This window comes from Mus caroli, unplaced genomic scaffold (genome assembly GCF_978045245.1).
Source record: "Mus caroli unplaced genomic scaffold, Mus_caroli_1 scaffold_13, whole genome shotgun sequence".
Classification (NCBI taxonomy): domain Eukaryota; kingdom Metazoa; phylum Chordata; class Mammalia; order Rodentia; family Muridae; genus Mus; species Mus caroli.
In genome coordinates, this window is record NW_028227268.1 from 61894912 (window position 1) to 61921574 (window position 26663).

General features: G+C 47.0%; 1 protein-coding gene and 1 pseudogene across 1 annotated transcript in view; one reads left to right on the forward strand and one right to left on the reverse strand.

Annotated features, from left to right (window-relative positions):
• On the reverse strand, nt 1-7351 carry LOC110304503 (small ribosomal subunit protein uS4 pseudogene; annotated as a pseudogene).
• Nucleotides 7179-26663, forward strand: part of Usp22 (ubiquitin specific peptidase 22) — a 23114-nt gene continuing 3629 nt past the window's right edge. The window contains exons 1-11 of the mRNA XM_021176592.3: nt 7179-7520; nt 13747-13879; nt 15375-15488; nt 18184-18285; nt 19076-19245; nt 20611-20758; nt 21395-21500; nt 22691-22849; nt 23640-23766; nt 24768-24859; nt 26205-26267. Coding sequence (XP_021032251.1) covers nt 7350-7520; nt 13747-13879; nt 15375-15488; nt 18184-18285; nt 19076-19245; nt 20611-20758; nt 21395-21500; nt 22691-22849; nt 23640-23766; nt 24768-24859; nt 26205-26267 — 1385 coding nt within the window. The 5' untranslated portion in view covers nt 7179-7349. The remainder of the gene's footprint in view (nt 7521-13746; nt 13880-15374; nt 15489-18183; nt 18286-19075; nt 19246-20610; nt 20759-21394; nt 21501-22690; nt 22850-23639; nt 23767-24767; nt 24860-26204; nt 26268-26663) is intronic.

Genomic DNA, 26663 nt, shown 5'->3' on the forward strand with positions numbered 1-26663 from the left:
AAAACTAGACAATCCTCCAGTGCAGCCAAGTATTAATTAATCCTCTTCCTCATCATCACCAGCTCCAGCACCACCCTGGCCTTTCTTGGCATTCTTCCTCTTCACTCGGCCTGGACGGCCACCACCATAAGGAGAACGGAGGGAGAAGTCAATGTGCTTCTGAGAGTCCAGGCGAACAATGAAGGATGAGATGTTCACCACCTGCTTGCGGACCCTAATGTGCCGTTGGCGGATGAGCACACCGGCATGGTGAATAGATTTGGCCAGGCCCAGCTTAAAGACCTGGGTCTGCAGCCGCCTCTCCAAGAAATCCTCAATCTTCAGGCCCAGGATGTAATCCAGCTTCATCTTGCCCTCGTCCAGCACCCCAATGCGAACAAGTCGCCTCAGTAAAGCATTGCCTTCAAACAGACACCGAGGATCCTTCTCGTCCAACGTCAACAGCTCCCGGGCCGCCTTACGGATCTTGGCCAGGGTAAACTTGACCCTCCAAACCTCACGTTTGTTCCGGAGTCCATACTCTCCAATCAACTTTAGCTCCTGGTCGAGACGCGATTTCTCGAAGGGTCTCCGTGGGGTCACATAGGTTTTGCGACAAACCCGGCATGTTGACCTCCCGCTGCGCCTACGAGCTCAGGCCCGAGACAAAGAGCCTCTTTGACTCTTGTTGTTTAATTCTTGGTGTATTCTGGACACTCATCCTCTATATAGCTAGTTGTCAAAGCCTCTCTCCTGCTGTAGGTTTCTCCTTCACTTGGTGTTTCCCCAGCTGCACTGAAACTTTTTAGTTTTATGAGTTCCCACTTGCCAGTTGTTGATCTTAAACCTGGGCACATAGAATCCTAGTCAGAAAGTCCTTTCCCATACCTAACTCTTGTAGAGTTCTGCCCCTGGTTTGTTTTCCTCCCAATTTTAGCACTTCAGGTTTCAGTTTGATGTCTTTGTTCCACCTGGGGCTAAGTTTTTATCTCTGTGTAGACATGGGGGTAATTGCATTCTCCTTTTCCAGCATCATTTGTCCATTGCGGATGCTGTCATTTTTCCAGTGTGTGGTTTTCTCCTTCTGTCAGATGCCAGATGGCTGTAGTTACGAGTATTCACATTTGGGCTTTCTGTTTTGTCCCAAGGATCTATATAGTCTGGTTTTATGCCAGTGCACATTGCATTCATTACGGTAGCTCTGTAATGTGTCTTGAAGTCTGGAATGGCAATCTCTTGAGTATCATTCTTCTTGCTCAGCATTGCTTTGGCCATCTGCAGTCTTTTCTGGTTCCTACGAATTTTAGGACTCTTTTTTTTTTTGTTTGTTTCTGGTTCTGTGAAGAATGATGTGGGTGTTTTGGTTTGGATTGAATGTATAAAATGCTTTTGGTAGGATGGTCATATTCACAATATTAATTCTGCAAATGCATGAACCTGGGATGCCTTTCCATTTTTCAAGTGTCTCTCTCAGTCTTTTCCTTCAGAGATTTGAAGTTTTTCTGTAAGGCCTTTTCTCTCCTGGGTTAGGCTTTGTCAAGACATTTTATAGTCTTTGATGCCACAGTAAATGGGTCTGTGCCCATGATCGCTTTCTCAGTGTGTTTGTTGTGAGTGAATAAAAAGGCTGCTGTTCTTTGTAAGTTGATTTTGTACTCTGCCACTTTAATTGTTATTTCCCAAATTTGTCTGGTGGATGTGTTTGGAGTCTCTTATGTATAGTGTCATATTTCCTACAAATAGGAATAGTCTGGCTTCTCCCTTTCCTATTTGTATCCATTTAATTTCTCCCTCATGATGTATGGCTCTGGCTGGTGCTTCAAATACTTCAAATAGGGATAATGGGCAGCCCTGTCTCATTCCTGATTTTAGTAGAATTAATTTTTCTCCAGTAAGGAAAATGTTAAGCTGGTACATAAAGCCTTTGTTATGTCGAGGTGCGTTCCCTTCAGTCCTTGCTCTCAGACTTTTAACAGGAAAGTATGGTGGATTTTGTCAAAGGTTTTTAATGAATTGGTTGGGATGATTGTGTAATTTTTGCCTTCATATATTGAGATGAACTTTTTTTTTTTTTTGGTTTTTCGAGACAGGGTTTCTCTGTATAGCCCTGGCTGTCCTGGAACTCACTTTGTAGACCAGGCTGGCCTTGAACTCAGAAATCCACCTACCTCTGCCTCCCGAGTGCTGAGATTAAAGGCATGCGCCACCACACCCGGCGGGATGAACATTTTTTAAAGATGATCATGTGACTTTGGCTTTTTGTTTCTGTTTCACACATTTGTTATTTGTTGTTGATCTCATCTTGGTTTAACTTTGATAGTTTCTTTTAGATTTTCCAGCTTAATGGGGCATAGATTTTTAAAGAATTTGCTTCCCATGGTCTACATTTCTTTGGTGTCTGTTGTAGTGTTCATGTTGTAATGTCCCTGTTTGTTCCTGATTCTCTTAGTTTGGGTCATCTTTTAGTTGGGCAAGGGTCTGTCAATCTTGCTTGTTTATCTTCCCAAAGAGCCAGCTCTTAAATCTATTGAGTTTTTTGTTTGTTTGTTTGTTTTTGTTTTGTTTTTCGAGACAGGGTTTCTCTGTATAACCCTGGCTGTCCTGAAACTCACTCTGTAGACCAGGCTGGCCTTGAACTCAGAAATCCTCCTGCCTCTGCCTCCCAAGTGCTGGGATAAAAGGTGTGCACCACCACGCCCGGCTTAAATCTACTGAGTTTTTTGTATTATTTTCTTTGTTTCTATTTTATTAATTTCTGCTTTGATTTTTTATTATTTCTTGCTGTCTATTGGATTTGAGTTTGGTTTGTTCTCATTTTTTTCAAATTCTCGAATTGCAGTATTAAGTCATTTATTTGTGCTCTGTTTGTTTTTTTATTAGGTAGGCACTCAAGGCTGTAAACTTTCCTCTTGGGACTGCTTTTATTGTGTCTTGAAGGTCTGTTGTGGTGTGTTTTCATTTTTATTTAGTCCTAGAAGTATTTTCATTTCTTCTTTAACCCACCCATAATTCAGTAATGAGTTGTTGATGTCTGTAAGTTTATACACTTACTAGAGTTTTTTGTTTTGTTTTGTTTTGTTTTTTGCAGTCCATTTTGTTTTACTGCATAATGATAGGCTAGGTGGGGCTTATTTAAATTTTCTGTATTTGTTTTGTGTCTATTCTAGAGAGGGAGGCTTCTGTGTGGTGCTGAGGAAATGTATATTTCTTGGTGCTTGGCTAGAATATTCTGTAGATGTCTGTCAGGTCCATTTGATATAGGATATCCTTTAATTCTGAGGTTTTTGTTTATTTTTTTGTTCACTTAACCTATTAGAGAAGCTAGGGTGTTGAAATCTGCTATTACTGAGCTTGTGTTTATCTGTGACTTTAATTCCATTGGTATGCTTTTTTATAAAATGTAGTGCGCCAGATTTCATGCATATATATTTAGTAATGTAACATTTCCCGATTGATTCCTTGATTAGTATGAAATACCTTTGTCTCTTTTTCATTGTAGTTTGAGGTCTACTTCGCTGGGTGTTAGAATGAAAACACCTGCTTGCTTCCTGATCCCATTTGCTGAGAATACTTTCATCCTTTCTCTTTAAGGTGGTGCCGATCTTTAAAACTACAGGGGTCTCTGTAGACAACAGATAGATGGGTTTTGTTTCTAAGTAAATTCAACGAGGTTGTTCCTTTTGATTGGAGAGTTGGGAAGGCTCATATTTAAAGTCATTATTGAAAGGTGTGTGTCAATTATAGTTATTTCCTGGCTTGAGTTCTTGGTCATTCTTCTCATTCCATTAACTATAGCTTCATTTGTTTTCTTTCTAGAGTCTCTCAGCTCTGCTTATTCCTCTCTGTAAGTATTGCTTTAATGTTTTTTGTTCAATATGAAAATTTAAGTTGTTTATATCAAGGAAAGTTTTCCTTTCTCTTTCAGTTCTAGCAGATACTTCTCTGAAGTGTTGGGAACTAAACTAAAGGGTCAAAACATGTTAGGTAAGCCATCCTCTGAATAGAATCTAGAATTCCTGATTGACTATGATTTTACTTTTTTGTAGGCCAATATTTTTTCCTAAAATATGTCTCTCCTTAACCAGTCTTTTATTCTGTGAATGTATTACTTGTGTGGGGTTGGGTTTCTGGTTTTGTTTTTGTGATTCTCCTATAAAGACACACGGTTTTAATTACCATGTGTACTGGCTAGTTTTATGTCAACTTGAGAGATGCTAGAGTCATCAGAGAGGAGGAAACCTCAATTGAGAAAATGTCTTCATAAAATAGGGCCCTTGTAGGGCATTTTCTTAGTTAATGATTGATGGCGGGGGGGGGGGTGTCTAGCTCATTGTGTGTGTGGTCACCCTGGGCTAGAGGTTCTGGGTTTTATGAGAAAGCAGGCTGAGCAAGCCTTGGGAACAAGCCAGTAAGCAGCACCCCTCCATAGCCTCTGCATCAGCTCCTGCCGCTAGGTTCCTGCCCTGTTTCAGCTCTTGCCCTCGCTGCTTTTTATGATGGACTGTTACATGGAACTGTGAGTGAGGTAAACCCTCTCCTTCCCAGCTGCTTTTGGGCACAGTGTTTCATCGTAGCAATAGTAACCCTAACTAATCGCCAAGTTATAAATCGGCAGATGATTTTGATTTTATTCTTGTAGACATTAAAGAGTAGGAAATAAAACACACAAATTACATCCTCATCAACTTTTCATTGGGAGCAAAAAACCTAGGGGCTGGGAATGTGGCACCAGTGTTAAGGGTACTTGCCTGGCACTCATGAAACCCTGGTTTGGTCCCTAGGCCCTCACACACTGGGCATCGTTATGTGTACCTATAATCTCAGCACTCAGCAGGTGGATACACAAGTTGGGTCATCTTTAGCTACAGAGTGAGTTTGAGGTCAACCTGGGCAAGATGAGACCCTGTCTAAGCTGTACCCATCCCCAAACACACACACACACACACACACACACACACACACACACACCTAACAAACAAAAAAAGGTAAACTAAACAAGTAACTGTCCCCTGACAGATATAGTGATACATTCTTTCAAGTAAATCAGGCAGTGGGGGATGGAGTGGGAAAGTGACTGCCATTGTCAACAATGACAATGGAACACTTTCACTGTACAGGAAGTTTCTGGTGAAGTCTGGCAGGTGAGGGAGTATGAGATTTGGGGTGTGGTGGAAGGCACTTTAGGAAGGGGCTCTGGATGTCTGCTAATTTGTCCTAGACCCAGGTCCCCCTCATCCCACCAGACAGGGTTTCTCTATGTAGCTCTCACTTTCCTAGAACTTGCTCTGTAGACCAAGGCTGGCTTCAACTCAGAGATCCACCTGCCTCGGTCTCCTGAGTTCTAGGATCAAAGGCATGCACTTCTCAACACAGATTCTTTGTTCTAGTTTTCCATCCATTAAACTCCACAACTTTAAGAGCTTCCAGATCATGGAAGTCTTGGCAGCAGTTGCTGTTTTGTTTTGTCCTCCCTGTGTTGGACTGCAGTAAAATAGCCAGCAGTGGGATAAGAATACATGAACAGCATCACATGTAAGCCAAGGGCTTCCCAAGACAATGACTGTACTTGAAAGGTTGTGTGTGTGTGTGTGTGTGTGTGTGAGCGAGTATGTTTCCCCCTACAATATGCCCTGAGTGACTCATTCACATACAGAAGTCCTTTAGTAAGCCAAAACCTTCATGCTCAAGTCCTAACTATAAAATGATGTAATATTTGCCTCTAACCTATATGGCCTGTATGCATTTTACCAGCTTCCCCACCCCACCCCTTTCTCTTTTTAATATGAGTCTCACTATTTGCTCTGGCTGACCACAAACTCTGGGCTCAAATGATCCTCCTGCCTCAACCTGAGTAGCTCCCAAAAGTAGTCATATACACAGACACACCAACCCCCACCTACCCCCTTCTCTATGTTGTAACTCCTCTCTGGGTGATTCTCAAATGCCAACTAGGATAGCATGCTAAGCCATATCTAAGTCTGAATACGACCATCACTGCTCTAAGACCAAGCTGGTACTCATTGGACAAGCCACAACTGCAATTGCTCTCGGAACCATGACATCAAAATGCCTGTCGGCAATTTTTCTCCGCTGTCTTGTCTGCTAGCTGCTGTTACTGCAGTGCACTGATGAACTCTCCTCTACTTCTGCCTTTTCTGTCTTGGCGAATTATTTCACTGCTCCACATCATGGGTACCTGTCTGCCTGAGTTTGACACCTAGCTGTTATCCTGTTTAAGGTATAACAGGAGAGAGGTGTCTATTTACTCAGTAGATACAATTTGTAGGGCAGAAGATCAATATTTTCTCTTTTGAGTTGGTTTACTGCACATCTGTGTAACCCTCAGATAGGAGAGCTAAATGCATCATAGCTCTATACTGTTCCTACTTAATAATAGTGTGTAATGTGGCTAGTACAAATTGAATTGCTATACCAAACCTGTATAACACGATATTTCAAAGCCAATGCAAAAAATTGACTTGATATTCTGTCTTTATTGGACTGCTTGTTAAAATTAATTTTATCTTTCTTGATGCAAAATATTGTACAAAATGTAGCCACTAAAAAAATTCGTATACCAGTTGGCATTCTAGTTCAATAGGATAACGCTGAATAATATCCTAGGGAAGGAATTCCAGTCTGTATTCTTGCCACGCCCAATCTCCAGCTGTGGCACTGCGGTACCCAACACAGTCGCCAAGATGGCAGTCTCTGCAGAAACGCCCACACTAGGGACTCCACGGACCAACAAACAGAACCTAGAAACCCTCCTTGCAGAAAACGCGCAGACGCATGCCCTACCCTGCCCCACCCCTCCGTCGCCCCGCCTCTTTGCGGCAGAGCTCAGGCCGGTGCAAACCGGTTCAGTGGTCTGACAGACACTCAGTTTTACCCAATCCTCAGCACGCCCCGCCTTCCAAGGAGAGACTCGAAACGTCAAATCGCTGGCGTCTCCGGAGGCGGTTCGAAAGCCTATAATAGGCTCAGACCGTGTCTCAGACAGGCAAACCACCAATGGTGTGACCCGGAGGCGGGATCCTGTTGCCCCAACCCGCTTGCCTTCGGCTTTTCTCTGGAGCCAGCGGGCGAGAGGAAGGCTGATAGGCGGGGTCTAGAGTAGCGGAGCCTGCGCACTAAGGCCGCTGGCCTGGGTGACGTTATCCTTTCCCGCGGACAGCTCCGCCCCGTCCCGCCCCGCCCCGCCTCGCCCCGCCCTCCTCGAAGTCAGAGGGTGCTGCGCGTGCGGTGGGTGCTGCTGTCGCCTGCCTGAGTTCTCAACGCGGTCTTTGTCCCCCAGCTTTGTTCTCGCCGCCCTGGCGTCGTCCTCGCCCCCGTCGCCGCCTGCCCCGCGCGCCCGGGCCTTGCCCGCCATGGTGGCCAGGCCGGAGCCTGAAGTCGAGGCCATGGACGCTGAGCTGGCGGTGCCGCCGCCTGGCTGCTCGCACCTGGGCAGCTTCAAGGTGGACAACTGGAAGCAAAACCTGCGGGCCATCTACCAGTGCTTCGTGTGGAGCGGAACTGCCGAGGCTCGCAAGCGCAAGGTGAGCCCAAGGCTTGCGCCGCTCTGCGGGCTGGGAAGCGGGGAGTGTAGGTGGGAGAGGGAGAGGAGAAGCCTGGTAGTCGTGGGGAGGGAGCCTGGCCTTGCGGGGAGGGCGTGAGGGGAAGCCTTGCCGTAAGGGGGTGGGGCAGAGGAAAGGGCAAGGCGAAGCCTCGCGGTGCTGGGAAGGGGCTAGAGGAAGCATCCCGGTGCAGGAAGGGGGACTAAGGAGAACCTCGCAACGTGGGGAGGGGGCTAGAGGAAGCGTCGTGGTGCAGGGAGGGGGCTAGAGGAAGCATCACGGTGCTGGGAGGGGGCCAGGGACCACCTAGTGGACGCTGTTGGGAGTGTGGCGGTGGAAGCCTCGAAGGGAGGGGGAGGGGGAGGGAGATCTGAGTAGGAGGAGGGAGATCTGTCTGGACGTTCCATTGAGGAGTGTTTGTCTGTGAAGGTAGTGGTGGGGGCCTGGGGTCTGCTGGGTAGTTCTGTGGATAACAGCTCGTTCCCGGGGCTGAGACCCTCCGCGGACACCTGAGGCTGGCAGGACCTCCGCGCACTCGAGTTGAGAAACGAGATTTTTAGGACGTAGGAGGTGATTGAGAGAGTGGCTATTTTGTTGTTTTGGGTCCTGTAAATCTCAGCAACTATGATTATTAGTGATTTGGAGATGGGAAAACGTTATTTTGTAATCTTTAAAAAAAAAAAACTTCATGATTACAATTTGATTTTGAAGGTGAAAAGTGGAATAGAGAATTTTGATTGTTTCTATCTTGAGTAGCATTTTATAACGGGAGAACTGACAAATCCGCTGGGTGTTTCATGTTAAGCATCAAATTCTCCCTCTTTAGCTTTTCGAGGCAGGGCTTCTCTCTATAGCCCTTGGCGTTCTTAAACTCGATTTGTAGACCAGGCTGGCCTCTAACTCACAGAGATCCGCAGGCCTCTGCTTCCAGAACGATGGGATTAAAGGTGAATGCAACCCCCCACCCCACCCCGGCTTAAATTCCCCCTTTTTAAATCAATCGTGGCCACAATATAAGTCTTTTAGGGCCTTAAAGGCTTATGTTCTGTAACAGAGAGTCTGTTAGGATTGGAGCAAGAGTTTTGGTAATAGAAGCATATGATAAAAAAAAAAAAATACTAGAGTTGGCTTACTTTGTATTTTGAGACAGGAGCCTTTCTCTGTGGTCCAGACTTAACCACCCAGTCTTTCTGTCTCAGCCTTGTGAGGTCTGGGATCACAGAGGTAAACCGTCACAATCCATTCTGTTGCTTCTTGGATTGAGATGTGCTGTAAAGTCATTTTTCCATTGGGATTAAATGGAGGGATCTTCCCCTTTCTCTTTCCTTGTTTTGCTTTCTTCATCTCCCCAGACTCTTAGTTTTGTATAGCACTACACAAGGAAATGAAAAGTTTCCTTTTTAATTAGGACTGCTCAGCTCAATATTTAAATCTCCACCGTGTTACAAGAGTTGGGACACCAGGACAACACTCAGAAATTGTGTTGTTTTGCTGGACTAAAGTAGGAAATGAAGGCTATGCTCTGAAGGTGCCCAAACTTAAGGTTGTGAACAGAACTTCACTCCTGAAGTTCTCTCCGACTTAGAATGTTGTTCATTTTACAAGTCAGTGAGTCTTAAAAAATAAAAAAAAAAAAAGTTTGGCCTTGCATGGTGGTGAAAGAAGAAGGAAAAAAAATACAAATGACCAGTAAATATCTGGAAAGGTGTTCCTCTTCAACCACGAGAGCAAGGCTGGTTAAAACTGTGCTGAATTCCATCTTACCCCAGGCAAACTAGGTACCCTGAAGAGAAAGGAGAGCAAATGCACGGAGAAGCCTTATGCACAACTGCAGTGGGGATGCAGACTGCTGCAGCCTTCTGTGAACCAGTGGAGAGTTCTCAAAGACCTGGTCACTGAGCCACCACACTCTGAAGTATAGACCCAGAGGTCTCTAAACAAGCACAGCGATGCAGAAAGGGGGGCCTCTGGGGAGAGGGAGGGGAGAGGAACCTAAGAAGTTGGGGAAGGAGAGGGTAGTATTGGAGGTGAGTTGAACAAGGTACAGTGATAAATATGTAATAAAATGTCATAATGGGCCAGGCGTGGTGGCGCACGCCTTTAATCCCAGCACTTGGGAGGCAGAGGCAGGTGGATTTCTGAGTTCAAGGCCAGCCTGGTCTACAGAGTGAGTTCCAGGACAGCCAGGGGCTACACAGAGAAACCCTGTCTCAAAAAACAAACAACAACAACAACAAAAAAAAGATGTCATAATGAAACTGCTATATGACAACTTAAGAAAGTGGAGAAGCACTGTAGGTGTCTGTCAGGGTTGTTTGCAGCCTGTTGGGGTGTGACTTAGGAGAGCCAGCACCTTCATGTGGACGTGGTGGCAAAGGCTCCCTGCATGGCCTGTTCGATGTTTTAACTTCCATTTCATTCCACCAGCTCACAGAGCTAGCTCTTAGTACTGGCTGATGGCAGGCTAGTCCCAGGCAGGCTGCTGCTGGCTCAGGAGCCACATTCCTCCAGGAGCCCACAACAGTCACTATTTGTGGGTGGGAAGCAGCTTAGCTGCCTCTGGCTCTACAGGCTGGCTGTGCTGCTCCATAGGACCCCTGGTCAGGCACTCCATTGTGCCTCTCAATGGCTGCTTCATGATGACCCCTAAATGGGGTTTAAAATCTGAGCCTTGAGGATGACTGGGAATTCATATTCAAACTTAGCAGTATTGGGAAGTGGAAACAGGTTAATAGTGGCAGTGACCTCTGCTACTGTCCCCCAGCTGTTGTAAAACTCCCAGGCCCCAGGCGCTGAGCTGGAGTGAAATGTCAGGAGGGCTTCCCTGCCAGGACTCTAGAAAGAATCCATCCTGGCCTCCCTCTTCCAAGACCTTGGCCCAACCTCCAGTCATTCACATGGGTTTAGCCTCTGGTCCCATCACCATCTCTTAGGAGGGGAGGTTACCTGGGCGAGCATTTAGGGCTAACCCCAGACTGTCTGGGTTAACCATGCCTTTGCTTAAATATCATGAACATTAATTTTGAAGGTGTTTTATGAGCTACCCCAGGGCTTTGTGGGTTTTTTTGTTTTTGTTTTTGTTTTTTAACTCAGTGCTATGAAGTAAACCATTGTCTAAATTGCAACCTGCACTTGAGTGAACCCAGAATATACACTACACATAAACTCTATAGGTAGGTAGCACCCACTTCAGGATCTTGAACAGCTGTAGCATTCAGTGGCCACTGACTATGCCATTAAGTAAAGGTTAACCTTACAGTTGTGCTAGACATACTTTAGTAGCCCAGTAGCCTCAGTGTAGCTAACAAGTAGTATAAAAGATGTAAGGGGAGGGTTATTAGTAATTGAATTTTTTAAGGCAGTGTTTCCCTATGTAGTCCATGCTGGCCTCAAACTCAGCAATCCTCCTGCCTCACCTTTCAGAGTACTGAGACTACAGGTGTGTGCCACTGTGTTTTGCTAAAGTCAGAGTTTTATCTCTGTCAAAGACCACTTCTGTTCTGTATGGTCATTGCAAATTACACTGTGTTGACTAGCTGGTGATGTTGGGAAGGGAAGCTGTCCTGGCCTTTTTTTGTTTTTTAATCTATTAGCTCAGAAAGATGTGTCTTCCATACAAGTAGCAAACTTGCAGTTCTGCCTTAGTCTCTTGTGGACTGTACAGTAGAGCGTCACCAACTGGTGAGAGTCAGGCAGGTGGTCCATGAGCACTTTCTTGTTCTCAGACTAGCATAGAGACTGCTTATTGCCTGTGTTGGAGTCATGCCCCTGAGAAGGCACAGGTTATTTCACAGTTTTGAACTGTGCTCATCCATCAGATGTGGTGACCCTTTAAATGACAGCACGGTTTCACCTAGGAATTTACCTAAGTTGGCTCTTTGTCCTTGTTTTGCATTCCGCTTTTTAAGCCATATGTTAGAGGATGTGTACATCATGGTGATTTAATAGAACAGACAGAAAGGGCCAGTGTGGCTCAGTGGATAGAGGTGCTTGCCACTGAATCGGGTGGCCTGAGTTTGATCTCCGGACCCACTTGTGGTAAGAGCCAGCTTCCACGGGTGGTTCTCTGACCTGCACACCCCCTGCCACATTGAACACGTTCACATACAAATACAATACATTTAAAAACAGAGCAGCCCATCTCTTCTGCCAGTCCTTACCCATCTTCGTGGGTGTCTGCTAAGGCTTTCGTGGTGTTGGAGTGCTGTCTGCTTCTGTATTTTAATGTGATGGGAGCATGTGGTGTGTACTTTACTATGTAGTTCCTTTCTCAGTGTTGTGTCTGTCGAGATTCATTCACGAGACAGGTTATAGCCTTTTTTCTGCACAATACTCTGCGGAAGTCTAGGAGTTTTACAGCTTATAAGTTCAGTTTAATGTGTATCTTTTATTTAAAAAAAAAAGAAACCTACAATAAGTAATGTCAGAAAACAATTGTTATAATTTCCATTGGTTCATTTTTACCATTCTTTATTTTATGTGTGTATTTGCCTGATGTATGTCTGTGTACCACTGTGGGCCTCTACAGAGGCAAGAAGAGGGCGTCAGAGTCCCTGGAGCTGGAGTTACAGGAACTTGTGAGTTGCCGTGTTGTTGGGGATTGAACTCGGGTCCTCTGCAAGAGCAGACAGGACCTTTTTAACTGTTGTGCCATCTCCAGGTCCAGTTTTACATCTCCTACCCCCCCCCCCACCCTCGTTGTATAAGAATTGGTTGGTGACATCTCGGTAGTTGCCATTGATGCCATAAAAATGAGGGCATAGTCTGTGACGATAATAATGAACACTTGTCCAGGAATAATGAGGGAATGTGGCTATCTCATACGTAGTCCATACTCAAATGCAGACATGTATTGTTTCCAGATACTAAACTCCCTGAGCTAACCTATAATAATAGTTTCTTCATCATCATCATCAGAAGAAGAAGAAATAATAATATAATGATGATGATGGCTGGGACCAGATGATGATGATGATGGCGGCGGCTGGGACCAAATGTTCAGTAGGTAGGTAGGCCTACTGGGCACTCTGGATCCAAACCTAATTACAGATTTAGCAAAAAAAAAACCAAAAAACAAAACAAAACAAAACAGAAAACAACAGCAAAACAAACCAGAAACCTAGTAGTCCAGGTGCATTGACAGAGCAGGATGCTGCCCTTCATGGGTGTAGGGACAGGAGAGTATGAGCTGGAGTATTCAGTGCTATGAGGTTTTGTGCCCACCTCTACCAGATTTTGGCACACTACACCTGTTCGCTGCCATCCCCAGCCACAGTCTGCAGGGATTTGCTTGTTCTGCGTGTTCAGTAGCCTGTGGCCCATGTCCTTGCCCATATCAGCTTATCTTGGTTACAGAGTGGTGTCATTGTTTATCTGTTTGTTGATTTGGTAGGTACTTGGTGTATTTGGCAGTTTTCTAGTACCATTGTTATTTTGCCTGGTGATGTAGTATCCATGGGTGATTCTGTTTAAGTCCGTTCTTGCTGTGAATGGTTATAGAAAATGGGTTTTGTTTTGTCTCCCCCACTGTAGTTATCACATGGAATTCTATGAAGACTTTGGGAAAGCTCGTATGTGTGCTTGTATGGTAGTAATTTCAGATGGAACTTGGGTGCCTTTTGTTTTTATCAGATGTAAGCAATTATTCTTACTGCTGATATCTCTGTCACATTGTGCCCTGGTTGCCCAGTGAGCATTCCCTACCTCTTCATCTTTCTGGACCTGACCCGCCATGCTACAGATTGGCATATGTGTGGGTAGTGTGAATATTTAGACTTGCCTACCACTGTATTCATAGTTACTGTGATTGTCTTGCTGGGTTTCTGTGGCCTCTTTCTTGACAGTGGACTTTTCTCTTTTGTTCCTGTATATTGCTTTGATTCATGTCTCTCTTCTTGGGTTGTATTATTTTGTTTTTTGTTTTTTTAAGAACCTTGATTCTCAAACCTCAAACTGATACCGGGGTTAAGGACGGCTGTGGTGATGCTGGCCTGAGGTGCCAGTCAGGACTGGGCATGGGAATGTGATGACATCATCATAGCTGAGATCTTCTTGATCATGTTTTGGGGAGACTGAGGAGAATGTGACAGGGTGCTAAGACTAAAAAGACAGCCCCTGCCTTCCTCCGTCATTTGGCATGAGCTCCATGTTTCCCCTTGGGAGCCCCTGTTGTGTTGACACTGCTCATAACTCACTCTGTAAATTTCAGGCAAAGTCCTGTGTCTGCCATGTCTGCGGCATCCACCTGAACCGGCTGCACTCTTGCCTCTACTGCGTCTTCTTTGGCTGTTTCACGAAGAAGCACATCCATGACCATGCCAAGTCAAAGCGACACAACCTGGGTAAGGCGTCCTCCTGCAGGGGACAGGGACGGGCATAGGCTCTGAGTGAGCATGCTCTCTCTCCAAAAGACCCACTGTGATGGCATGGTCCTTGTGAAACTGAACTCACGGGGCTGGTACCATTTGCTTGAAGCTTTTTGCATTTCAGCTAGGGGTTTTCTTGGTTTGCAGTAAAGTGGGGTGGTGAAAGGCTGGCTGAGCATTGTCTGCTGTCTGTTATATGCGGGGGGGGGGGGGGGGGGGGCAGTTAGAGTTGTTTGTGTGGCCAAAGATAACGTTAAGCTTCTGATTCTCCTGCTTCCACACCCCAGTTCCGGCATTGTAGGTGTGTCCACTATGTCCAGCGGTTGCTTTGTCCTTTGAAACAATTTTGTCACATTACTCAGGACTGCCCCATACCTTGTGGGATCCTCCTCTGTCAGCGTTCAGTGTGCTGGGGTTCTAGGCATGTGCCATCACACTTGGCTTGCTCTTGGTTAACATAAGCATTTACAGCCACCGCAGCTTAGCACTGTGTCTACCCTCTCCCCAAGTCTAGAAGTTTTAGTGTGATAGGCTCGCTTCCTCCCTCCTTCCTTCCTTCTTCCCTTCCTTCCTTCATCTCCCCCACCCCCACCCCCCAAGAGAGGGTTTCTCTGTGTAACAGCTCTGTCCTAGAACTCTCTGTGTAGACCATATTGGCCTTGAATTCAGAGATCCCTCTGCCTCTGCCTCCCAAGTGTTGGGATTAAAGGTGTGTACTGCCACACCTGGCAGGTTTTAATTTTCATTTCTCTTGAAATATTTTCAAATTTTCCTGAGATTTCTCCTTTGACTCGATGGGGATGTCTGTTCCATCTACACCCTTTCCAGGGTTTTGGAATTTTTTTGTTTCTTTTGTTTTTCTGTTATTGTAGAGTTACTTCATTGTAATCAGAAAGCTGTTGTTTCAGTGGAATACGTGTTTCAGAGTCTAGCAGCACCTCAGAAAGTGACTCCTAGAATTGTCCCTGTGGCCCAGCAATTCCAGCGCTTGTGAATTTTAAAGTAGCAGTTGGTACTACTTCACCCGTCCCTGGAGGAGGAACAGTGTAGTCAAGATGAGAGGAAACAGCAAATAGCTGTTGCCTCTCTTAGATTGCCAGCCATTCAGGGTGTAGCAAAGCCTCGTTCTCCAGTCAGGTTGCTGGGAATGCCTGTGAACCTGAAGTAAATGCTCAATGAAGTTTAGCCCTGGTTTTGTGTTCTGAGCTTGCCCAGCTGAAGCAGAGTGTCCTGATCCATTAATTAGTATTTGCAGGGCTCAGGTGTGTGTCTCATTCTTGATCAGCCCTCAGGGAAACTTCTGGAGACAGTAGACACTTCACCCACCCTGGATGAACCCTCAAAGTTGGAGCACCTGTAACTCAAGGAGGAAAGTGCTCAGTGCCTAGAACACATGGCTCTGAGCTAGCTGTCTGAAGAACTACTGAGCCGTACAGACTGAATTATGTTCCTCTCCCTCCTCTCTCTGCAGCCATCGACCTGATGTACGGAGGTATTTACTGCTTCTTGTGTCAGGACTACATCTATGACAAAGACATAGAAATCATTGCCAAAGAGGAGCAGCGCAAGGCTTGGAAGATGCAAGGTGCGTTCACCGTGCTTAGAGAGAAGGTTGGGTGACCCAAAAGTGGTTGGGGAAACTGGTTTGGGCCAGGTAGGATAGAAAAACAAGCCTCAACTCTCCTGCGGTAGCCATCCAGCTTGTAGGAGTGATAGCTACTGCAGGAAGCATGAAGATTTAGCTACACACTGCAATCCCTTCCTTTTCTTACTCAGTTCTCAACCTTGGCAGATTGGGATACTGTATTGCCTGTTGCTGGGCTGGTGTGAAAATTCTAAAATATTGGGCCAGGTGTCTAGCTCAGTGGTGGAGCTGTTGCCTAGCATATGCAAGGCCTAGGGGCTTGAACCCTAGCGCTATTAAAAAGGAAGAAACAAAAACTGTTGAAATGTGCCCGTGCCTAAATTATTCAAGCTCTTCTTGGCAGTGGCGTTAGATACACCATGGTGACAATACCATTAGGACTTTTGTTTTCTTTATGTCTTTCATACATAGCAAAAACAGCCTGTCTCAGCATTCACAAGGTGAGTTTGTGTTCCAGGTAAAGCACAGCCCAGAAACCATGCAGAAGAACCTCCTTGCCTGGTGTCAGTCTTTGGGGCTTGTGTTCTCATGCTAATTGTGTTACCCACAAAACCTCTTAGGCTAAAGGAAGCCTGCATCCAGTTGGCTCTGATTGGGAAATAAAGTTGCCATCGGCCAATGGCTGGGCAGGGTGAAAGAGGCAGGATTTTTAGGATTCCTGGTGGGGAAAACCCGCAGGGGTGAGGAACAAGGAATTTGGCCATGAGAGGGGGCATAGGACTGATCATGCTGTAAAGGAGAGGAGGTGAGACAGCTGAAATGTGGGTACAAAAGGATAGCGACCCCATGGGAGGGCTGCCCAGAAGGAAGCAGGGCAGCAAGGATAAAATACAGACTGAGAAATACCTGAGGGGAGTGTGTACTAGAAGTGTGTGCTCAGAGGGGATTAACAGTTTCCCACTACACAGACTTACAGCTTCTGTTTCCTAAATTTACATTTTATATAGTAAAAAACCACTTAGAAACTTTGAATGCTAGATAAGAGCATATGGTAGCAATTTAATTATTCCTTAAGTACAAACTACTGTATCTCTTCTTGGTGACGTTTAGAATAGTAAAATAATCCTTCAGTTCCCTACATATGTGGAAGGCACCCAGTTCATTGAGTGTTTGTTTGCAGAGATGGCGATCTCCTGTTAATCCATCATAAAAAGAAAGCTCCCATCATAATCAATGGTACACAAAGGTCTTTAAGAAATACCTTTATGGCTTTATATGCAGTGTAGCCTTCGTTAATAAAATCTCATATTTAACAACTGTATAAGCCCATAGTGAAGGAATTATATGAACGGAGTTTTGAATTTTTCGGGGTTGTCAGTGTGCACACCCTCCCGTCAACATCTGGCGTTCTGTCACTCCTCACCATGCATAGTTTGACTGTAAAGTCAAAACCTCTTACTGAACACACCATTTCAACAAGACTGTCTTTCTTATCAGTGAGCCCTGAGGATTGGGCTGACTCTGGCCCCGTTTTGGGCTCTCCAGCACATGCTATTGTGTGTGGCTTCTACCTGGGTGCCGGGATCCTTATTTGGGTTGTCATGCTTACATAGCAGACACATTAGCCAATAAGCTGTCTTCCCAGTGGAACAACTTTTAATACATAATGAATCTCTATAATGTCCTTAACATGGACGTTATAGACATTATAGGTCTGTCTGTGTGGTAGAACTTGATGAGGTAGTGAGATACGAGGAGCGAGGGAAAGCCGCCAGTACTGCGTTTGTGCAGACAGGCATCTGATTTAATGAATGAGCCCCCTCCATCAGCTCATACCTTCATTCCCAGGGCGTCAGCCTAGCCAGGCGATGCCCCTGTGGCTGTGGGTTCTGTGGGGCTCTGCCAGGGTCAGGAAGGAAGCACAGCTCACTTCGAGTGTCTCTACCCACCTCATCCAGACTGACTGCGAGAGAATCCCTGATCGGGGGTTTACCCTCAGCTCCACAGTATTCTGGAAAACATAGTACCAGAAACAGCATATCAGTTCCTTGTAGGAGAGGCGTCGTTGTCCTGATAGTAGGTGGAGAATGGAGCAGCTAAGCTTCCCTGGTGGCTCAGACTCCTGCACTCCTGGCAGGTGCTTGGTGGTTCTGGTGGCACCGTAGGTTTGTGTTTCTGTCTCTGTCCTTGTGTGTGCTTTCTGTCACAGGTACAGAAGTGTTAGGGAGCTTTATTCTTTCTTTCTTCTGGGTTTCCCTGGGTTTTCCCCTTTCAGTTTCCAGAGAGGTTCACAGTTGTCCGCGTTAACAGTGCTGGGTCTGGTCTGTCCCCCTTGATCAGTGAGCCCGTGTCAGTGTGCAGGGAGAGCAGACCACCACCATGCTTGGCTGCTCTTTATTGGAAACTCCCTTACGTTTGCCTTCCGTTGCTGGGAATGAAAACACTGACAAACACATCTTACACTTCCAGGTCACAGTCCATCACGTAGGGAAGTCAGGGCAGGAACTGAAGCCATGGAGGAAAGCTCATGGCTCACTCCACTATCTTTCTTATACACACCAGGACCACCTTCCCAGGCCAATTTGATGGAAGCAGTTTTTCAGTTGAGGTCTCCAGATGTGTGTCAAGTCATCGAAGCTTTTATTTACAAGAGATCTTAGCTAATGATCGCTGATACTGTTCTTCATCTCCTTAGGTGTTGGAGAGAAGTTTTCAACTTGGGAACCAACTAAACGGGAGCTGGAACTGCTGAAGCACAACCCAAAGAGGCGGAAGATCACCTCCAATTGTACCATAGGTTGGTGAGGGGTGTGCAGACTCCTGCTTAGACTTCTTTCCCAGAGTGGCAGTAGGTCTTGCCTAACGGAGGCCTCCTGGATTTAAGCATCCAGCTCTTAAGCACTCGGTCTTCAGGGGCTGCTGTAGATGTGGATGCAGAGGGGTGAGTGGAGATGGCCCCTTCCAGCAAACTGGCGTCTGCCTATTGGAAGGGATTCAAGTGTATCCAGTCAAAGCTGTTCATCATGAAGAGGTGACCTGCCAGTGAGTGAGGGCGTCACCTCTCTCCTCCACCTCCGAGGTGACCTGCCAGTGAGTGAGGGCATCACCTCTCTCCCTGCCTCCGAGGTGACCTGCCAGTGAATGAGGGCGTCACCTCTCTCCCCACCTCCACGAACTCTGTAGGCCAGGATGGACTTGAACCCTGAGATCCACCTGCCTCTGCCTCCTGAGTGTTAGGATTAGGATTAAGAGTTGTGTGTGTACAACACGCGTGCTCACGCACACACACACCCTACCTAACATCCCTCATGCTGACCATGTCTTCTAAAAAGAAGGAAATATATTAGTATATTTTAGGGCTTGTTTGGAAAACACTATGCTTTGTTAGACCTGCCTATTTTCATAGCAAACGCATTTGTGAAAGCATGAGGACCAAGTGGTGGGGCAGTGGGCGAGCGTTCTGCAGTCTGTTGGAGATGAGCGAGCACGGCGCCTTCCTCCTCTTCTCAGGCTGTTTGACTGACTGGTTGTGGCGTGGTCTGAGCTCAGTGCACAGGTGACCCTGCTCTTGATGACTTTCCATCCAGGTCTTCGTGGACTGATCAACCTGGGGAACACGTGTTTCATGAACTGCATCGTGCAGGCGCTGACCCACACCCCGCTCCTGAGAGACTTCTTTCTGTCGGATAGGCACCGCTGTGAGATGCAGAGCCCCAGCTCCTGCCTGGTCTGTGAGATGTCCTCTCTCTTCCAGGAGGTGAGTGCGGCGGCTGCTGGGGTGAGATGGCTACACAGCTGCCTTTCCCGTCTTTAAAAAGAGAGGAAATGGAATTGATGAAATCCTTGCCTGATTATCTTCCACTCCGTGACTATCCTGTGGAAGACAAGCTTTTACCAAGGGATTGTTAGAGATGGGTTGTTAGCTTGGTGGTTGGAGGCACACTGTTCACCTAGGAGAGGAGCCCTCAAAGTGGCAGGTGTGCCAGAGTCAACTTGTGGATGGCGTTTGTCTCAAGAGTCCTGCTGTCTGCCATGTGCATTCAGGAAATCTGCGGATGAGTACCTTCCCAAGTGTGTTTGTCAAAGGCTTCTGCCCTGCAGACTGGAAGCACAGAGACAGTGCTGAGGCTGTGTCCTTGATCTAATCCTAGCTACACTCGTGTTGTGCCTATCGATGCCTGTCCCTTTGCTCAGGGGTGGGACCTGTTCAGGCTTGATCTCAGGACCTGCGATCTGAGTAGACTCAGGCCAGGTATTAGAACTGAAATAGTTCTTTTCCCATCCCAGAAATAGCATGGCCCCTGCCCTGCACAGAAACCAGCAGCCAGGCCTCATTTCTTTCAGTGGTCTTTTACCGACTCTGCATCCAGGCGTCACTGATCAAGTGTTGTCTGGGTTGCTTCATGCCACAGCCCAGGGTTGAGCAGTGGACAGAGTTACACAGTGGCTTTGCAACTGAGATGACTTAGCTGTAAGTTGCCCATGTTTGCCCTAGTCCAGGCTATTGCTGGTGACTGGAGCTGTGGTAGTGAGCAGAAAGGTAAAACTGTTAGAGGCTACAGGGTAAGAGAAGGTATGCTGGGAAATGAGTCCTGGGCTTCACCGGGGCAAGCAGCTAGTTACCATGTGACTAATGCATCTCTCAGATTATTTTTTTTAAACTCAGGCTTAGTGAAGTCTAATTTGCACGCAGTAAAATATCCTAGTATATAGTTCTGTGAGTTGACAAATGTGTGACACAGGTTTTTGTCCCCAGAATTCCCATTCCCATGCATGTGATATGGATGGCTGTGTAGCACATTTCCCAAGGGTTGTGTATGTGTGACATTCCACCATCCTTGCTAGCTTTGTCTGTGTCTCCTTGTTGTGGTACGTGAAGGTCCATGTGGGCTCTCGCTCTCTGCCAAAGAACCTGTGTGGTGGTCATAGTGCAGTTAGTGAGGGCCTGGGTCAGACACTGTGGGGTGAGTTCCAGTTTTTAAGTTAACTTGGTTAAGCTGCTGTCCTTGGTTTTCAATATGCAGTATTAAACAGTCTACTGCAACAAGTCTGTGCGGCTGTGATGTTTTGTGTGATGAAGACTGGCGGGTGTCCTATTGTCCCTTTCCTTCTCTCTGAACAGTTTTACTCAGGGCACCGCTCCCCACACATTCCATACAAGCTGCTGCACCTGGTGTGGACGCACGCCCGGCACCTGGCGGGTTATGAGCAGCAGGACGCACATGAGTTCCTCATTGCAGCCCTGGACGTCCTCCACCGGCACTGCAAAGGTGGGCCTGCCACCATCTCCCTGCTAGGCTGGGGCAGGCGGCAAGTTTCCTTAAAAATGGTGTAGAGCAAGGCTGGTGTGCACCCAGATTGTCTTGCATAGTCCGTATAGTCAGGTTCTGTGTCCAGGAAGGAAAACCGCATGGTTGCTTCCAAGGAGTCCTCCGTAGTTTGTTTGTTTGTTTGTATTGATTGGTTTGGGGTATTTTGGGAAGCAAGGTCTCACTGTGTGGCTCAGACTGGCCTAAAGCAGTGATCCTCCAGTCTCAGCCTCCTGAGCGCTGGGATTTCAGGTGGGAATCTCTGTACAAGAGTAGAGATCCCAGAGTCAGTGTGCTAGCATACACACCTACGATCCCAGCACCCAAGAGGCAGAGGTAGGCAGATCTTCTGCCAGTTCAAGGCCAGCCAGAAAAATACCTTACCCTGTCAGGAAAAAAAGACAAGGAAGAATGGCATTACCACCTCCTCACACCCTCACCACCGGGAGATCTCTCATGAAATGAATGCCTTCACTCTTCATAGAGTGTTAGTCCTCCTGCTGTCCTCCCGCCTCTGCTGGGTGGGTGGGGACTTGCTGGCTATTTTGTACTGTCTTAATGACATCACTAATGGTAACTACACATCTCGTTCCTCAGGTGATGACAATGGGAAGAAAGCCAACAATCCTAACCACTGCAATTGCATCATTGACCAGATCTTTACGGGTGGGCTCCAGTCTGATGTTACATGCCAAGTCTGCCAGTAAGTGCTTCCACCAGCTAGACAGTCACTGTGAGTGTCAGTTTGCCAGGGCACTTCCTGTCCCACTTCCTAGTCAGCAAGGTTGACTGTTGTGTGGGCTTCGAGCCTAAAGCTCAGCACCACCTTAGGGAAGGCTCCTGGGTTCTGTGGTGGGCATGGTGGAGCTCCTACACTAGTTTCAGGTGAGGGACAGTTTTATTTAAACAGCTGTGCTCTGGTCATTTGAGATAAAATACCTCTGGTAGAAAAGACACAAGAAATGGAGAGAGAGATTGCCTGAGTCTGACGGCTCCTCTTCCCCTTGGAGGCCTGCCGGATTTCCTGTGGCACTCAGCAGGATGTCCTTGGCAGCTTCATACACATTTCTCTGCTTTCCTTATAGTCAAGGCCAAGACCCAAGGCAGATCGCCCCTGCAGGTGGCAGGTCACTGGCCCCTGTGGTCCAAAGCTGACATACAGTGACAGTTCTCTGCAGGTGTGCCCGTTGCTTAGTGCGTTCATCTTCAGAACAGAAAGGATCCTTTGGCAGTGGCTAGAGCAGCCTCCCCACCCCACCCCATGCCTTATCCTTGCTCCTCTGGCTCACCTCTGCAGTCTAGTGTTTTTATCCACTCCTGGCTTTAAAACTGGCCACAGTCCCTCAGTACCCACCTGCTGTCTGGACAGGGTCAGGACCAGGGCACAGGAATCTCAGGGTGCCCCTGTGGCTTTCCAGGAGCAGGGCTCCTTTGAGGCTTTGTCTCTGAGTAATTCCTCAGTCTCTGGCCTTGTATGTTAGCAACAGGTAGTCTTCAATTCTGGTCCTTATTTAGTCAATTTCTTACTCTTGAGTTTCCTCTTTTAAGTATTGTAACTTATGCCTCCTGGCAGGAGTCAGCCTTGTTAAATGTAGCAGACTTTTTTGTGGGGCTGCCATGTTTAGCCTGTATGTTCTGTGCATGGAGCTCTCTCTATCCTTGCTCATTCAGGGCACCTAGTTTCTGGGCAGTGTTTCTGCAGTGCCTGTTGTGAAGTGGATCCCAGAACAGAGTTCTGATTGTAGCTCAGGACTTTATACTTTGTGTGTCTCCTCAAACAAAGTCATGACTGTGGACCTATTTTATCCTGAGGTACCTTGTGGACAGATGGGCTGCCTCAGAGATAGGCTTCGGTCCTCATATGTTCTCATGTGTTTTCCTCTCTCCTTGCAGCGGGGTCTCCACCACCATAGACCCCTTCTGGGACATCAGTTTAGACCTTCCTGGTTCTTCTACCCCATTCTGGCCCTTGAGCCCAGGGAGCGAGGGCAGTGTGGTTAATGGGGAGAGCCATGCATCCGGGACCACCACTCTCACAGACTGCCTGCGAAGGTGAGACACACCCTGCAGGGTTAGTAGAATACTATCTCTCCCTTCCATTTGCTACATGATTTGATCTTTAAAATGATCGGAAAACAAGAAGAAAAAAATTACAAAGAAAGTTAGCAGGTCATTGTAGGTTTCCTGTAGCTATAAGGTGACATGGCGATTCTGGTGCCTTCACCAGTCCTCCACCATGACACCCACAGCACAGAGAGTGGACGGGTGTATATGTCACAGCAGTTGCAGAGGCTTCGCAGTCCTTCCCAGCCATGCCTTCATCTGCATCCACAACCCCTGTCTGCTCCTCACCCAAGCAGTCCAAGTCTAGCTTCCTTTAGGTTCTCAGGGAGGTTTGTGAGTGTAACCTCACAGCGTATCACTGTGGGATAGTCTCTTTCTACCTCTTGATCTCTGGCAGCCCAGAGAATTGTGTATAGGCATAGATCATACCATTCCATTGCTAATGGGTGGCCTGTGGGTGATGAACCATTTGTTTATTGAGCCATTTGTGTGTAGCTTTGTGTGGCTATGTGCTCCGTTCTGAGTCAGGTTGTGTTGCTGGAAATTAAAGAAAATTACCATTTCCCCAGATCTTTCATTAGTACTATTACATGTGTGTATACACACAGACACACAGACACTAAGACAAGCTTAAGAGAATCACGAAAAGATGACACCTTTAACTACTGGTGAACTTTGAGTGATAAAATAATCTGTTCCCCTTTCTTCCGTGTCTTTTATTTTTTCCCTTTCCATGTTTATTTTTTTAATAAAAACACGTTTTTTAAATGCCTTGTAGATTTACCAGACCAGAGCACTTAGGAAGCAGTGCCAAGATCAAGTGTAGCGGTTGCCATAGCTATCAAGAGTCCACAAAGCAGCTCACCATGAAGAAGCTGCCCATTGTGGCCTGTTTCCATCTCAAAGTGAGTTTCCCAGAAAACCAGCCACGGGGGCAGCCTTGTATTAGCCTGCAGCACAGCCTCAAACTCACCAGTGCACCAGTCCCAGGAAGCAGGAAGGAGGGCTGCCTCCTCCACTTTCTGTCCCTGCCAGCGTAGACCAGAGGGGACATCTGATGTCCTGCACTGTGATACGACACCCTGCTGCATGGAGATGGTTTCCCACTGAACTTGGAATTGAGTTGGCAAGCCCGGTGATCCTCCTGTCTGTGCCTCCCATGGTGCAGGGTTCCAGGTCCACCTCTGGCATTTTATGTGGTTGTTAGGGAGGTGAACTAAGGTGCTCAGTCAAGCCTGCGCAGCAAGCACTCGTAACTGCTAAGCCGTCTTTCCAGCTCCTCTTAACTTTTCATTTCACTAAAAACATACCTGGGCCCAGGCTAGGAGGTGTGAGTCAGTGGTAGAGCTCTTGCCTAACATGCACAAGGCTCTGAGTTCCACCCCAGAACTGCAGGAAAAAAGATCCAGAAAACAAACTCTAGACTGAGTCTAGTCTAGAGTCAGGACTAGGTAGTAGGCAGTAGGAGTTTGGGTCTGGTAGTGTTGCATGTATGGGTGCTTTGCCTGCATGTGTGTCAGTGCACCATATGTGTGCCTGGCGCCCACAGAAGCCAAAAGAGGGTGTCAGATCCTTGAGGACTGGCATTACATGAGCCAGTATGTGTGCTGGGAATCAAAGCAAGGTCCCCTGGTAGAGTAGCCAGAGTCTTTAAACGTACATATGGTCTGTTTCCTGCTCTTTAAAACTGTGAAAGATCAGTTTGTGCTGGGTGGTATGTAGCTGTAATCACAGCACTGGGGGAGTGGAGGGAGCCCAGAGGGTCCTGCAGTGTGCGCCAGCCTGAGTAGGCTTGTGAGTCAGGAAAACCAATCAGGAAAGTAGAAGCTGTTTGCTGGGCCTCCAGGCTTGGTCGCCTGGCTATTGCTCAGTCTGCTCACTGTTCCCCGCTCCCTTATCTCTGCAGCGATTTGAACATTCAGCCAAACTTCGGCGGAAGATCACCACATATGTGTCTTTTCCCCTGGAACTGGACATGACGCCCTTCATGGCCTCCAGGTAGAAAGGGTTGGTGCTCCTGTGTCTGAGTGGGGAGGCAAGTTGTCTATGGGTGCTTACCCAGTGCCAGCCTTTAGACGTGGGAATGACAGCTATCCAGGCCTCACCGTCACCCCAGGACTTACTAATCTTACTGTGGGCTGCTGTTGCCCCAGGACTTACCTGAGCTACCCATTTGTACTCTTACATCCCTCATCATTTATCAACTTTCAGACTTGGCCACTCAAGGCATACCACATGTGACATTTTTGGTTGGTGGAGACCGATTTTGAAATACAGATAAACAGGGTTGATTGTCTTCCTTGAGATCAAATCCTGTACCTCATAGACTACATCAAATTTAACCCTCAAAAAACTACAGTGCTTGCTAATGTCTTTGGTTTGCTGTCTGTGGCTGGCAGCTATAAGTGTGGCGGCTTAAAACAATAGAAATTTATTTTCTCAGAAGCCAGAAATAAGGAACTTGGTGAGAAGGATCCTGACAGGGTTCCCTCCTAGTCTCATCTAGCTCCTGGAGGCTCTGGGCCAAGACCCTTCCTGAATCTGTGTCTCAGTCATTGATCTGTTTCCTAGGTATTAGTGGTTAAGGATAGGGCCATCTAGACGGCCTCATGTCAGCCAACACCCTCTATCCTGTCTGCACAGATTTTCTAAATGGGTCACGTTTGCTGTTTTTGGCGTCAAGATGCAGGCAGTCCACTTCAGAAGCCACACCTCAGCCCACTATACTGTCCTGAGCAGGCTTCCTATTATTAGCCATTGATGCCCTTCCTTGTAGCTGTGGTACTGGGTTCATAGGTCACTGGCTGAAATGGTATATAGATCATCAGAGTTATCTCTTTGGAAGATGGGGCAGTCACATATCTAGGGATGGGGTGACATTGTTGCTGATAGCAAAGTCTCATGGGACTTGTCTTCTGCTTATTTTGACTGTAGGTAAACACACCAAACTAGTTTAAAACTTGGTATTTCCTGTTCAGTCCCTCCTCCCATTTACCCAACCTACTGCTAGTAAGTACTGCTAGTAAGTTACTTCATGATGTCCCTTATGCTCTTTTAAGGGTATAGTGTGGGGCTAACCTACACTGCCTTTCATTTGGTGTGTTACAAGCAAAACTCTTCACAAGCCAGTGACTTCAGGGTCCATGGGAATGGGGGTGTGTGTGTGGGGGGGGGCGTGTACCAGCACCAACACTAGAGGGCCAGGGAGCTCCAGCCCAAGCTAGAATCTCACCACCACATGGGGGCAGTCTGCCAAAGGAAACTGGTTCATATTAGTTAATGCTGTCATCAGAGCCTGTGTCTGTGGGGAGGTGGTAATTACAGTTTATTTCTGTTCTTGCAGCAAAGAGAGCAGGATGAATGGGCAATACCAGCAGCCCCTGGACAGTCTCAACAATGACAACAAGTACGTGGGGTTGCAGGGCCTGGGGCAGGGTGAGCTGGCATTGTGGTCATGCAGGTCTCTGCCCATGGCATGTAGGGAAGGGCACACACTCAGTCTTTCCCCGCTGAACAGTCTCCCTCCTGGTGGCAACCCCACTGTAGAGACCTGATGAGGGTCTGCGTAGGAGCTTAGCCTAACAAACCTGCTCCTTCTGGCCACGTTCCTCTTACTGTTGGTAGAACAGGCAGATGGCACCGACTAAAGTAGTTACCTCCACGGTAACTGCCACTGCCACCACCACTTGCTCTCGGTGTGGTTCTAGGAGATGTGGTTGCTGGCCCAGAGCTGAATGGTGCAGACTTGGCTCTCCCAGCTCTGCAGCCCACATATTCTGCTTTAGTTTGGAGGTGTTCTGCC